The sequence below is a fragment of the Bos mutus genome, chromosome 5, assembly GCF_027580195.1.
Source record: "Bos mutus isolate GX-2022 chromosome 5, NWIPB_WYAK_1.1, whole genome shotgun sequence".
In the NCBI taxonomy this organism is placed as follows: Eukaryota; Metazoa; Chordata; class Mammalia; order Artiodactyla; family Bovidae; genus Bos; species Bos mutus.
This window is the reverse complement of record NC_091621.1, coordinates 108,920,832-108,936,431: the sequence shown is the minus strand read 5'-3', so window position 1 is coordinate 108,936,431 and position 15,600 is coordinate 108,920,832. Positions and strand designations below refer to the sequence as shown.

The 15,600-nt window shown below is 38.1% G+C and overlaps 1 protein-coding gene across 1 annotated transcript in view; it reads right to left on the bottom strand.

Annotated features, from left to right (window-relative positions):
- The window catches only part of ENTHD1 (ENTH domain containing 1), an 86,459-nt gene extending 75,509 nt beyond the window's left edge, over positions 1-10,950 (bottom strand). Inside the window, exon 1 of the mRNA XM_005899454.2 lies at positions 10,602-10,950. Coding sequence (XP_005899516.1) covers positions 10,602-10,950 — 349 coding nt within the window. The remainder of the gene's footprint in view (positions 1-10,601) is intronic.
- Positions 10,951-15,600: the final 4,650 nt, after the last annotated feature.

Below are 15,600 nucleotides of genomic sequence, written 5' to 3'. Positions count from 1 at the left end.
TCTTAGGTCCTTCCTATCTGCTTTGTGTAACTAGTTAAATGCTTGGTCAAGTCTGGAGACAGACACGTGTTGACAAGACGGAGTAGAAGTGTGACGAGCATCAGGAGGATGGGGATAATGTCATTCATTCATTCACCGATACACTGCAGTAGTTAAGAACATGGATTCTGAAACCGAAACACCTAGACTGCAATCCTGGCTCTGTCACTGTGTGAACTATTAGGTTGGTGCAAAAGTAATTGCAGTTTTGCATTGTTGAAATTTACTGTTTGATATTGGAATATATTCTTAAATAAATGTGGTTATGTTTACAGTATTTTAATGTGCATTTCTTGCTTTATGATTTTTCGCTAATGACTTATTACTTGCTCTGTATTTTATATGTATTTTAGACTATGAAAATGATGTTAGACAAAAAGTAAATTTGAGCAATTTTCTTATTCGAGTTCAAAATGGGGCGTAAAGCAGAAGAGACAACTTGCAACATGAGCAACGCATTTGAACCAGGAACTGCTAATGATCATACAGTACGGTGGTGATTTGAGAAGTTTTGCAAAAGAGACGAGAGCCTTGAAGATGATTGTGGTAGCTGGCCATCAGAAGTTGACAACAACGAACTGAGAGCAATCATCAAAGCTGATCCTCTTACAACTGAGAAGCTGCCAAAGAACTCAACATTGACCATTCTACAGTCATTTGGCATTTGAAGCAAATTGGAAAGGTGAAAAAAATCTCCATAAGTGTCTCATGAGCTGACCAAAAATGAAAAAAAAATCGTTTGAAGCATCTTCTCTTATTCTATGCAACAACAGCTAACCATTTCCCAATCAGACTGTGGCATTCAATGAAAAGTGGATTTTATCCAACAATCGGCAATGACCAGCTCAGTGACTGGACCGAGAAGACGCTCTAAAGCACTTCCCAAAGCCAAATTTGCACCAAAAAAAGGTCATGGTCACTGTTTGGTGGTGTGCTGCCAGTCTGATCTACTACAGCTTTCTAAATCCCGGTGAAACCATTACCTCTGAGAAATATGCTCATAAATCGATGAGATACACTGAAAACTCCAACACCTGCAGCCAGCACTGGTCAGTAGAATGGGTCCACTTCTCCACGACAACACCCGACCACACATCACACAAAAAATGCTTCAAAAGTTGAATGAATTGGGCTACAAAGTTTTGCCTCATCCGCCATATTCACCTGACCTTTCGCCAACTGACACTTCTTCAAGCAGCTCAAAACTTTTTGCAGGGAAAATGCTTCCACAACCAGCAAGAGGCAGAAAACGCTTTCTAAGAGTTCGTCAAAATCTTGAGGCACAGATTTTAAAAGTCATGTATTTATTTTGAGATAAACAATTTGATTCATTGCTTTAAATTTACTTCACCTGAAAAGCTGTCTGGAGGTTGAATAAAACCATACTGAGAATATCATTTGAAAATATTAACGTACTATTTGCAAATAAGTTTCTCTCGTTTCCCACTTCTTCTGACTTGTTTTCTCAACTTTTTTCCCCAGTAGTATCACTGTTATTAATTACTAAGCATGTTCTTTGTGATAGGCACCGTTGTAACGTTGGAGATGAAGCCTGGACAAATACCTGTGGCGGATCCATTTTGATATTTGGCAAAACTAATACAATTATGTAAAGTTTAAAAATAAAATTAAATTAAATTAAAAAACCAGACACAGAATGTTCCTGTCCTTATGAAACTTACTTTCTAGTAGGAGAAGCTATGTCATAAATAATAAGATAAAACATACCAACATCTGACAAGAAATATCATGAAGAAAAAGAAAACAGAAGGTGCAAAACTTATCAGTGCAAAGAGTGGGCGGGGCTGCTTTTTTGTAAATAGGGTAGATCTAGAAGTCTGCATGGGCTTCCCTAGTAGCTCAGCTGGTAAAGAATCCACCTGCAATGCAGGAGACCCGGGTTTGATTCCTCGGTTGTGACAATCCCCTGGATAAAGGATAGGCTACCCACCCTAGTATTCTTGGGCTTCCCTGGTGGCTCAAATAGTAAAGAATCTGCCCACAATGCAGGAGACCTGGGTTCAATCCCTGGGTTAGGAAGATCCCCTGGAGGAGGGCATGGCAACCCACATCAGTATTCTTGCCTGGAGAATCCCCATGGACAGAGGCGCCTGGCAGGCTATAGTCCATGGGGGTCACAAAGAGTCAGACACGACTGAGCGACTCAGCACAGCACAGCACAGAAGCCTGCACTAATAAGATGACTTTTTGAGCAGAGATCTGAAGGATGCAGAAAGCACTACAGATATCTGAGGACTCCAGGCAAAGGAACAGCAAGTATAAAGACCATGGAGGAAAAAAAAAGACTCTTTTCTATAATATCTTCTACTTTTATCTTTTCTCTGGTCTCTTCTTGATAACCTGTATCTAGGGTATGATCCAGCTGTAGATTACTTCGGTCACTACAATTTCTCCTTGATTAATTTCTCCCTACAGATTTCACTCTGCTTTTTTTCTTCTCTGATTGAACAAAATTATTCGCACCAAGCAGTTTTTTAAGGATCACATTCCTTTCTTCAAGTCTCTTGTTATTTTTATGACTTCCATTCAATAAAAATTTACTAATCATTTAACATATGGTATATACCCTCAGAATTTAGATAAGAACAGATATACATAGCAGATAAGATACACTATAAAAATACCACTCTGATATTATGCATAAACTGCTGTAGCAATTATTTCTGCCCAATGAAGAAAGGAAGAGAGTTGGGGGTGGGGGGTACAAAGGAAGACGCTTCTGAGCTAGGATCTGAAGGCTAAATAGGAATTCAAAGAGCAGATATCAAGGAAAGAATATTACAGGGAAGAAGAAACATCTTAAGTACAAGTAGAGGTGTATAAGCAAATAATATATCAGGATTGCTTGGTGATACAATGCACTAGATTGAAAACTAAAGAAATGAGTAGAAAGGTAGATTGGAAACACATTAATGGTCCTGACATTATCATGAGAACCAGTCGTTTTGAACTATTTCAATAGCACATCTCAATAACAAAGTTTTACATATGTATCCACCCCCTAAATATATGTATATTTACTTATGTATGAATTATCTCAAGAGCTACTATTCTAATATGTTACACTCACTAGAGAACAAACACAAAAAGAGAAGTGTATAAAACATAAAATAAGTAATACTTTCCCCAATGCAATAGTTTTTCATTAATATTTATTAAATTAGTAGTGTGCACCAGTTATCAATCGATAACTAATATGCCTTCCATAATCAACAAATGAATATGCAGTTGACCCTTGAACAACACGGGTTTGAACTGCGTGCGTTCACTTAAATGTAGATTTTTTTTTTCAAGAAATATGTACTATGATACCACACAATCCACTGCTGGGTGAACCTGAGAATGTGAAACTGAAAACAGGTTATAAAGTTACGTGCAGATTTTCCGCTGTTCACCGGAGGGGGACGGTGTCAGCGCCCTAACCCCCCAGTTGTTCAAGGGTCAACTGTATATGCTTCTGCTGAAAATTCAGTTCTAACTTGCCTTTTTTTTTTTTCTTTCTTGATGCTAACAAAGCGAGTATTTATAAAGTCCAACACAGCATAGTTGTATTTCTTTAATCCTAAACTCAAACATTAGGTAATCTGAAAGACAGTGTATTCAAACATAACCGTACATATGATACTTTGTACATATGAAAGGTATAAATGAATAAATAGATTTTTCTATATATTGATAATTGCATGCTTATCTACTTTCTCTCTCGAAATAGCTCATAAACTCTTTAAAGCAATGGCTGACCCTCTCTTTCCATTTAAAAAGATATTATCACAGTGGTAAATACAGTAATAACATAGCCGTTTTGTGAAGTACAGAAATGATTATACCCCATTCACCATTATCCAAAAAATTATGCCTTTAAAACCTAACTCTTGGGGAAAAACAATATCATATACTCCAGGTGGCGCTAGTGGTAAAGAACCCGCCTGCTGATGTAGGAGACATAAGAGACTCGAGTTCAACCCCTGAGTCGGGAAGACCCCTGGAGAAGGGAACGGCAATCCACTCCATCATTCTTGCCTGGATAATCCAATGGACAGAGAAACCTTTCTACAGGGTCCCAAAGACTTGGACACGACTGAAGCAACTTGGCACACACACAACGCATATATATGGAACCTAGAAAGACGGTACTGATGAAATTATTTGCAGGGCAGCAGAGCTTCCCCGGTAGCTCAGCTGGTAAAGAATCCACCTGCAACACACGAGACCCCAGTTTGATTCCTGGGTCGGGAAGATCCACTGGAGAAGGTTTAGGCTACCCACTCCAGTATTCTTGGGCTTCCCTGGTGGCTCAGCTGGTAAAGAATCCACCTGCAATATGGGAGACCTAGGTTTGATCCCTGGGTTGGGACGATCCCCTGGAGAAGAGAATGGCTACTCACTCCAGTATTCTGGCCTGGAGAATTCCATGGACTATTCCATGGGGTCACAAAGAGTTGGACATGACTGAGGGACTTTCATTTTCACTGCAGACACAGATATAGAAGACAGTCTTATGGGTAGGAAAGAAGGAAGGAGGAGGGTGTGATGTATGCAGAGAGTAACAGCTATGGCTTTTCAGTAGTCATACATGGATGTGAGAGCTGGACTAATAAGAAAGCTGAGCACTGAAAAATTGATGATTTTGAACTGTGGTGTTGGAGAAGACTTTTGAGAGTCCCTTGGACTGCAAGGAGACCAAACCAGTCAGTCCTAAAGGAAATCAACCCTGAATATTCATTGGAAGGACTGATGCTGAAGCTGAAGCTCCAATACTTTGGCCATCTGATGCGAAGAACTGACTCACTGGAAAAGACCCTGATGCTGGGAAAGATTGCAAGCAGGAGGAGAAGGGAATGTCAGAGGATGAGATGGTTGGATGGCATCACTGACTCGACAGACGTGAGTTTGAGCAAGATTCAGGAGTCGGTGATGGACGGGAAGCCTGGTGTACTGCAGACAATGGAGTCACAAAGAGTAGGACACAACTGAGCAACTGAACTGTACTGAACTGAACATGGAAACTTACATTACCATATGTAAAATAGAGAGCCAATGGGAATTTGCTGTATGACTCAGGGAACTCAAACCGGGGCTCTAACAACCTAGAGGGGTGGGATGGGGAGAGAGATGGGTGGGAGATTCAAGAGGGAGGGGACATATGTATACCCATGGCTGATTCATGTTGATATTTGGCAGAAACTAACACAATTCTGTAAAACAATTATACTTCAATTAAAAAATAAATTTAAAATTAAAAAAAAAGAAAGAGTTAATGTCTGTAGTTTTGAATCATCTCCTTAAAGAAAAAAATAAACCTAACTCTTGGGCTTGCAAAATTTTAATTAATATTTAATAATAAATTTAACCCTAATAATTTGTAATTTCTTTGTAATTTCTGGATTAAGTAGTACAGCATGCTCAAGACTCAAGAAGATATTCTCCAGTTTTATCATCAAGCCTCAACCAGACCTAAAATAAACACTTAAAAAAAGAGGACATTCACCATGACCAAGTGGGATTTCTGCTAAAAATGCAAGGGAAACAGGGGAAAACACATAACATCAACTGATGCAGAAAAGGCATCTGACAAAAGTCAACACCCTATCCTGAGAAAGTCGCTCAACAGACTAGGAAGAGGAGAGAACTCCAGCAACCTAATAAAGAGTATCTATGAAAAACCCATCCCTAATATCATACTCGAGGCTTCCCCAATGGCTCAGTGGGAAAGAATCTGCCTACAATGCAGGAGATTCAGTTTCCATCCCTGGGTTGGGAAGACCCCCTGGGGGAGGAAATGACAACCCCCTCCAGTATTCTGCCTGGAAAATCCCATGGACAGAGGAGCCTGGTGGGCTACAGTCCATGGGATCGAAAAAGAGTCAGACACGACTGAGCACATGATGGATGGAACATCATGCTTAATGGTGAAAGACTGAAAGCTCTTAAGATCAGAAACAAGACAAGAATGTCTGTTCTCACCATTTCTATTCATCATTGTACAGGAGGTTTTAGACAGAGCAACTAAGAGAGAAAAAGAAATAAGAGGCATCCAGAGTGGAAAGGAAGAAGTAAAATCATCTCTATCTGCAGATGACATAATCCTGTATGTAGGAAATTCAAAGAAATCTATATAAAAAAAGACCAAAATACCCCAAAAGTATTACAGCAAATAGTTATTACAGAAAATATTATAGCAGAGTAATAAAATACAAGATTAATATACAAAAATCAGATGACCAGCTGAATTTCTACACATTAGCAATGAAAAATCTGAAAATGAAATTAAGAAAACAATGTTTGTGGTTTTTTTTTTTTGGTCTGTGCAAGATCTTAGTTCCCATACTTACTGCAGCCCAAGTGCGGAGTCTTAACCACTGGACCTCCACGGAAGTACCCATCATTTCATTTATAGTAGCACCAAAAAAAAAAAAAATTAGAAATAAATTTTAACAAAAGAAATAAAACTTGTACAATGAATACTACAAAACATGTTTGAAAGAAATGAAAGAAGACCTAAATAAAAGGAATGATTTCTTATGTTTATGAATTTGAGGAAATAATATTATTTATATGCCAATATTCCTGAAATTGATCTTCAGACTCCACGTAATGTCAAACAAAATTCTAGATGTCTTTTTTGAAGAAATTGACAAGCTGATGCTAAACTTGATATGGAAATGCAAGGAACCCAGAACAGCCATAACAATACCAGAAAATAACAAAGTTGGAGTTGGAAATAAAGTCATATTCCTTTATTTCAAAACTTACTACAAAGCTACAATAATCAAAATAGTGTGGCACAGGCATAAGAATAGATGCACAGATCAGTGGAACAGAACTGAGTACAGAAGTAAGCCCATATATCTATGGTTGATTGATTTCTGTAAGCATGTCAATATAATTCAATGAGGAAAGAATTCTCTTTTCAGCAAATAGTAGTGGGACAACTGGGTATAAAAGAATGAGTCTGGATCTCCACCTCCCACCATATATAAAAATTAATTCAAAGTGGACCCAAGATAAATGTAATAGCTAAAACTACAAAATTCTTATAAGAAAACATAGGTGTAAATCTTTGTGACTTTAGGCAATGAGTTCTTACTTATGACACAAAGTACAAGCAACCAAAGGAAAAACAGATAAAATGGACTTTTTCAAAATTTAATCAAGAAAGGAAGAAAACAACCTATATAGCATGGGAGAAGATACGTGCAAATCATCTATCTGGATAAAGGTCTTATATCCAAAATATATAAAGAACTCTTCAAAAAAAAAAAAAACTTAATGGGCAAAGAATTTGGATAGACATTTCTCTAAAGAAGACATATAAATGGCCCAACAAAGACATGAGAAGATGCTCAACATCATTAGTCTTCAGGAAACTGTAAATTAAAACCACAGTAAGTATTAATACTGCTTCACATCCAGCAGAATGGCTATAATACAAAAGATAAAACAAAAACAGGATCACCAAGGATGTTAACAGCAATCCTCCTATTAATACACTGCTGGTGGGAATGTAAAATGGTGCCACTGCTAAGAAAAACGGTTTAGTGGTTCCTCAAAAAGCTAAATATTGACTTACCACATGACCCGGCAATTCCACTCCTAAGTATACTTTCTGAAAGAAAGAAACTGAAAGCAGGAGTCTGGTAACTTGTACACTAGAGTTCTCTGTAGCATTATTCACAACAGCCAAAAGGTGAAAACAGCCCATTAACAGATGACCAGATAAACAAAATGTGGTTAAGTACCTGCAGATTAATGTGATTCAGTATAAAAAGAATGAAGTTCTGCTACATCCTCTAACATGGCTGAACTTGGCGGACATGGTAAGTGACATAAGCCAGACACACAGAAAGACAACTACTACATGATTCCACTTCACGAGGCACCCAAAATAAGCAAAATCAGAGAGACAAGAAGCAGATTAGAGGTTAGCACGGGAATTGCTGCTGAACGGTTACAGAGCTCCTGTTGGGGGTGATGAAAACGTCTGGAAACAGACACTGGTGATGGTTGTGCCACAGTGTGAATGTAATGAATGCCACTGAGTCATACACTTAAAATGGCAAAGTTTATGTTACATTTATTTTATCTCAATTTTAAAAATTAATTATACACCAAAAGTCATAGGACTGTGACCTCTAAATGGGTGAACTGTATTGTGTATGAATTATGTCTCAATAAAGCTGTTTTTTAAAGTAAAAAAAAAATCAGCTCTCAAGCTATAAAAGATATAGAAGAATCTTAAAAGCATATTGCTAAGAGAAAAAAAATTCTGAAAAAGCTATATATGGAATGATTCCAAATATATGACAATCTGGAAAAAACAAAACTGCAGAAACAATAAAAAGATCAGTCACTGCCAAGGGCTCAAGGCAGGGGAGAGAGGATGGACAGGTGGAACACAGGGCACTTTGAAGGCAGTGAAACTATTCTGCACAATACTGGAATGGCAGATCCATGACATCATGCATTTTCCAAAACCCATAGAACTGCAGAACACAAAGTGTGAACACTTTGTGTAAACTAAGGACTATTAGTTAATATTACTGTATCAATACTGGTTTAATTGTAACAAATGTGCAACACTAATGCAAGATGTTAACAGGAGAAACCATGTGTGGGTGGGGAAGGGCGTGTGGGAACTCTACTTTCTGCATCATTTTTCTGTAACCCTAAAACTGCTCTAAAAAAGACTCTATTTTTAAAAGGTATACTTAACAGAGACTGCACTGAATTTTATCCTCTTCTCATGATTCATAAGGCTATTCACTTCAACAAATTATAATTTGACTTTAGATGGGAGGAAGTGCTGATTCTTTACCACTGTAGAACAATATCAGGCACTACTGAATCATCCCAGTGCAATACCCTATGCAGCCTTTCCCGACTTCTCTTCCACCCCCGACAATATTACTGCATGACCTAAATTTCTGTATTCATAAAACTACTCCCATCATAGTTTCTGAAGAGTCCATAGTCTTTGGAAACAGTTTATCACACTTATGACTAAATTCCAGTCTAATTATAATTACAGTGACATTATTATATTAAGTTGTCATGCCTCCTAGTTTATTCACTTTGTTCTTTTTTTTCACAGGGCCATGTTAGTTTTATTTGGTCTAATTATAAACTGTGTTTTAAAACATACAAGTTCATATAAAACAAAATACAAATCATCTCTAGGGACTTCCCTGGCACTCCAGTGGTTAAGACTCCAAGCTTCCATTACAGGAGGCGCAGGTTTGATCCCTAGTATGGGAACTAAGATCCCGCAGGCCGTGCACAGCAGCCAAAACAAACAAAAAACACAATAGCAAAATGAAAAAACATCATCTCTAGTCCTACCAGGACCACTTGTTAAACTCTTATATAATAAATTTCATATACATAAATATAATTTTTTAAACAAAATTGGGACAATTTGCATATTCTTTCTTCCATTTATTATCTCTCTTAACAAATGTTGATGGTGCCTCTTCTGCTGAGAACCAGCAATGGGCAAGGTAGACAACGTCCCTGCCCTCATGGAGCTGACATCCTTTGGGGAGAAACAGGCAAACATATTTACACTCCTCACAACCATCCTATGAGACAGACATTGTTCTTATCCCAATGTACAGAGAGCTAAACTGAGGTAATCTAATAAGTTACCTTAGTATATGCAGTTAGGCAGCAGCAGAGTCAGGATTCAACCCCAGGTTGAAAGAAAACCCTATTTGATAAAAAAATACTCTGAGCTTTTAACTCATGAAAGAGATCTTAATATGATATCCTGTATCTTTATAAAATCGTACCAGGATTAATACTTTAGATTAGCTCCCTAAAATAACACATTTACTCCAAGGACATAGTTCCTTGACTTTAATCATGAAGCTTGCTCATGGAAAATTATTCATTGCTATTTTGTCATATGTAAATTAAGCAGGAACTCAAGTTCCACTTTTTAACTTTTTGGTGTATTTTTTTTTTTCTTACTTATTTTTTAAATCAATTTATTTAGACTAAAACAAAAATAGTTCACACATTTTCTTCCCTCCCTCCGCCTCTGACAACTGCTAATCTGCTCTCTGTACCTATAAACTTTTCCTTTTTTTAACTCCACATGTAAGAGAAATCATACAATATTTGTCTTTCTCTGTCTGACTTATTTCACTTTGCATAATGCCCTTGAGGTCCGAAAGAATGAAATCTTTCCTTGTGCGACAACATGAATGGACCTTGAGGGCATTATGCTAGGTGAAATAAGTCAGGCTGAGAAGGATGAATACTACATGATCTCTCTTTTATGTTCATTGTCTACGAGGTGTCCTTTTATGAGGCACCTAACTGTGTTAGTTTGACACATCATTTTGAAAAATATATATACATTGTTTTCAAAGGCACTCAAGAGTCAACACAAAGGATTAAACAGGAAACCCAAACTGTCCCAGAGGAAAGGCAGCTCGTACATTTAAGAACTACTTTTCCCCAGCTTCTGCTTTAAAGTAACCCCCCTCCCACACTCTTACTCTTTACTAGCACACTGTATAAACTTCTTCATCTGGTACCTTGATCTTTTCCAGCTTCATCTATGTGTTGAAAATCTTTCAGCGTTTGAAGGTTACAGTACCCCTCTCTGCAATGCTGAATAACTTTCTTTGATCCATTCTTGATGAGATAATCCATTAGGGTAAGGGATTTATACACATGGCGCCAGTTCTTCCCGTGGTCGTTGAGTCTCTGCCATAGCATGTTCATAATTTCAGAGAGAGAAATTGTGTTGAAAGTCAGGTCGCTGATATCTAACATTAGAGAACTGGAAGGACCCCAAGGGTCATTAGAAGTTGCTTCCCTGACTTTTATTTCAGCATCTGAGTAATTCTTCACGAAGTTTTTCACTTGCCTCCTGAATGCCATAGGTAAGACCAATCTGAAGGTAGGACGGGGGCTGAAAGCAACACAATAGGTGCTTGTGTCATTGGTTTACAGAACCCTTGAGAGGTAGCTGGTCCCCAAGTCTGCTGCTCCCAAATACAAATGACTCCCCTCCATCTTGACAAGGTATCAGTTTTCTGCAAAGGAATACACACGAAAAATAAGTAAGTTAAACATTTTTTAAAAGTCTCCAGAAGAGCAATTCAGTCTGAAAAATCTAGCTGTAGTTTCCAAATCAGCGCCTCACATACATCAGCCAGAACTGAGGGGACCATGTAAATGTTCCTAGGATCAATACGGGAAAATATCTCACGAGGGATTAGCCTATGTTATTTAAAGAAACATAAGTGGTCTTTCGAGACCTAAAAGTTTCCATTGAAAGTATTGGGACTTCCCTGGCGGTCCAGCGGTTAAGAATCTGCCTGCCAATGCCAGGGGACACGGGTTCAATCCTTGGTCTGCGAAGATTCCACATTCTGCAAGGCAAGTAAGCCCATGTATGACAGCTACTGAAGACTGCACGCTCTAGAGCCCGTGCTCCGCAACCAGAGAAGCCACTGCAATGAGAAGCGCAGGTGCCACAACGAGAGAATAGCCCCCACTCACCAAAACTAGAGAAAGCCCAGGCGCAGCAACAGAGACCCAGCACAGTCAAAAATTAAAAAAAAAAAAAAAGTATCCCTGAACCTCTTTGGCCAGAAATAAAATTATTATAAAGTATTACAAGAACAGTGGACAAATTAATGGTGGACAAGAAAATGGAACTTGCACTGTGACATCTCAAGATCTGTTGTCACGTATAAATATGCTATGTCCTGAGACTAATCAAGCGAAAACTGAGTCTTACAATCATCAACTGACCTTTGGTCCTATCCTTCTCAGAACTTACAAGTCATTAGAATCAAATCTAAATATGGTCTGTTTTCTTGTTAATCTAAAAGAAGGGAGGATCATCAACTATTAAGAAATTGTCCTCAGTGGACTCTACATGTAACCCACGGTGCCCTAAACCAATGTTTTAGTCCTGGTAAGGCTGGTACGTCGAAGGAAAGGTTAAATTACTTTCTTTACTCAGCTTTAGAAACATATTCCCTGATAAGCATCCAGACCCAATGAGTGCTCAACAATCTATAATCAGATTTTACTAGAGAAACTGCATACATACTAAAGAAAAAATGCTAAAAATCCATAACAAATATGCTTGCTATTTTTAGTTTTGTTTCTCTTCCTTGACCTTCTTGATTTTTAGCTCAGGTTTGATGAATTTCTCTATATGTATTTAAGGAAGACATAATTTTCAGAAGCAACCTAAATAAACTATCACTTCTTTTTTAAAAAATAAAAGAAGGGAATAAGTAATCTTTTTTTTTTTTTTTGGTAAAAGTGCAACGCATTCTCAAATAAACAAGGCAGAAAATGTATCTTTTTAATTAAGATTTCTCCTAAAGAGACCATCATCAACCCTAGACAAAAAAAGAGAAATTGTGTATTTTTACAATTTTCTGATTTTCTCTCCTGTTTGCACTTTGAATACAGACATTTTTATCTGACTCAATCCTACAGTGAAAACTCGACTTATAATGTGTTTCAATAAGCTATTAAAATTTTCAGTCATGAGGGTTTTCTTTTTCTATTGTCCTTTTTTGCCCTCTACCAAGCTCACTCAATGCAGCGATGTACTGTGACATTGGCTTGGAGCAACAAATATTGATCTGTTTCTTTACAAGCCTATTAAAAAAAAAAAAGGCCTTGTTAGAATCATAACTTGGAGAATTGAATACAGTTGTTAAAATTTTTTTCTTTTTCAAATAGCTACCTATGTATATTTTGGAGGGACAAAATCGTAATATCTAGGTTTTCCTCTATTCTTAACCTGCATTTTTAAATTAAAAAAATGCTTTCTTAGATGAAGTTTCTGCCATAGAAAATTATCTACATAATAGCCTTCCATCCAATAGAGTAGTTCACAATGGGATGTGCTGGATTTATCAAAATTAAATATATTCTTAACCATTCAAAAAACTAAAGAAAAATGTCTGGATAAGTGAATTAGTATTATTTACTAACATACAGTACATTGTGACATGAACACAGAATACATAACACACCATTCTACTACTTGAAATCTTGAAATCTTCTCAAGCTAACAAGAAATTCATTTGTGTTCATTGTAAATTAGGTTGGTTTATTATGTGTTTTAGACACCTGGCTATATGCAAACACTCAGTTTACTCGGTCCTTCAAAAGTTTGAGATTGTAAATATAGTGATACAGAGACAAACGTAGTGCCTGAGAGGATAAATGTTCACACCTGAATTTTGGCTGCCTGGCTATCCAAGTCCTTATAATATATAGGGAAGTAAGATATTTCATGTTGTAAATTTGGGTTTTCTCCTCTGAAAGGCCTTCACCCACCACACTTACTACTTAGGTCCTCCCATCATGCTCTTTTCAGACCCAGTTTATTTCCTTCATGACACTTATCAGGATGTATAATCACGTGTTTGTCATTTTCTCTTCGGCTTTCTCCACCACCAGATTAGAAACTCCTTGAGAGCAGCAACCATGATCATCTTATCAGTAAATTCTACTGCATAAACAGGTACCTAGCAGGCACTCAAATATGTTGCATGAATGACCAAGTGGTGGATTGATTTTGCTTTGGGACAAACATGAATTGATTCTACAGCTTTGGGTTATAAATATGACATTTAAAAATATAATCCAACCCTTGCAATAGTCAAGTAAAGTTCTAATGTTTGCTTATGAATCTAGAATTAAAACTAGAGTTAATATCTAGTTTTAACTTTAGAGTTTAAAGCAAACATTTTCAAATCAATCACAAGTATTTCTTGAGTACTTATTTTTATATAGCTTTGTGGAAGAAATAATAAATGTAAAACATGCTGCATACATTTAAAAATATCAATTAGTTAAGGAGCTTTCTCCCATTAACACTTCCAAGATAAATAATTAGGTATAAAACATCTCTTAATTTTCTTACTCCATTTACCCACTTATTCAACTCTGTGACAAAGGCTGTTTTCTCCCTCAACTTTACCTGAATAACAGGAGACTATTTAAGTTGCCAACTGGCATTAAACTACAGGTCCACAGTCTCTTATCTGAATCTTTTGAGGCCAAATAAGTTAGGGACTTCAAACTTAATTGGGGTGTGTGAAAACCTTTTGAAAAGTAATGCCATGCCTACACTATATATTACATGATATCCACACAAAGGTCTGGGGTAAGTAAAGAGGTCTGAACAATTAAACACATCAACATGACTGCAATAAAAATTTGCAAATATTTGTAGTAAGTAAAGACAAATGGCTGTTTCATTTCAAATCTTGGACCTAGATAAGTTAGGGGGGGAAAAAGTGGTTTTCAAAACTTCTTGGATATCAGAATTGAGAATAAGAGATTGAGGGGCTACACTGACTTTATCCAAAGATTTAGGACACTAACTATAACAGCATCTAAGAGGCTGAGTACCAAGAGGCATCTTTGGAAAGACACATTTAGGGTAGTGCTATGAAGACAGAACAGCTTTTGTGTTTATACGGATTCTGCCTGCAGACATGAGATCAACTCAGGAGAAAATAAACTCTGGCCAAGATTGTTTTGGAAGAAGGATTACAGAGATCACCAGGGCATTAGCAGGTGTTACTGTTTTGATGGAAAGCACACTGCAAGAGGCAGAGAAACTAGAGTCCTGCCTGTGCGTTCACTAAATCACTCAACTATTATTTCCCAGAGTTTACCGTGTGACAGGCTCCATTTCTAAGAAACAGAGAAACAGGAGCACAAGACACAGTTTTCACCCTCTGGTGTAAATGGCATGCTGTTGTTGCTTAGCCACTAAGTCGTGTCCCACTCTTTGTGACCCCACGGACTGTAGCCCACTAGGCTTCTTCTGTCCACGGGACTTCCCAGGCAATAATCCTGGAGTGGGCTGCCATTTCCTTCTCCAGGGGATGTTTCCCACCCAGGGATTGAATCTCCTGCATTGCAGGTGGATCCTTAACCACTGAGTCCCTTCAGTGAAGTGCTGTGTAAGTGCTACTCTTCGCTGTAGGCTCACAACATGCTCACACCTAGGCATTCAGTACCTCACCTCATTACTTTAATTAGGACTCCAGAGGCATGGATTTGAGGTCCTAGTCTGCCATTTCCTATTAAGGTTTCTTTGAGCCTCAGTTTCCCCATCTGCAGCATAAGGGGAAAAAATCACCACATAAGGGGTGGTGGGAAAGACATGACATGCTCCACAAAGAACTGAAGGTAAAGAGCAGAGGAAGAATCCGCTTCCTGTATCCATTCCTTGGCATCACTTAATTCGTTCAACAGTGGTTTCAGAACGACCACTGTGTTCCATGCAGGCCGTGTGGGGGACACTGGGTCACACAGACGACTCAGACCAGTGACTGCCCTCAGAGAGCATGCAATGTAGTGGGAGTGGGTATTGGAGAAGCTTCTAGAAGGAGGGAGTGATGTAACACCGTCACACAACAGTGACCTTCCCTCAGGGAGACCTGCGGGCCTTGTCCCCTTCTCGCCTCGCCTGACAAGGCGTAGGGACCCGCATGGAATGGGCAGTCGGAGAGCACCCCTCCAGGCCCCCTCCATCCC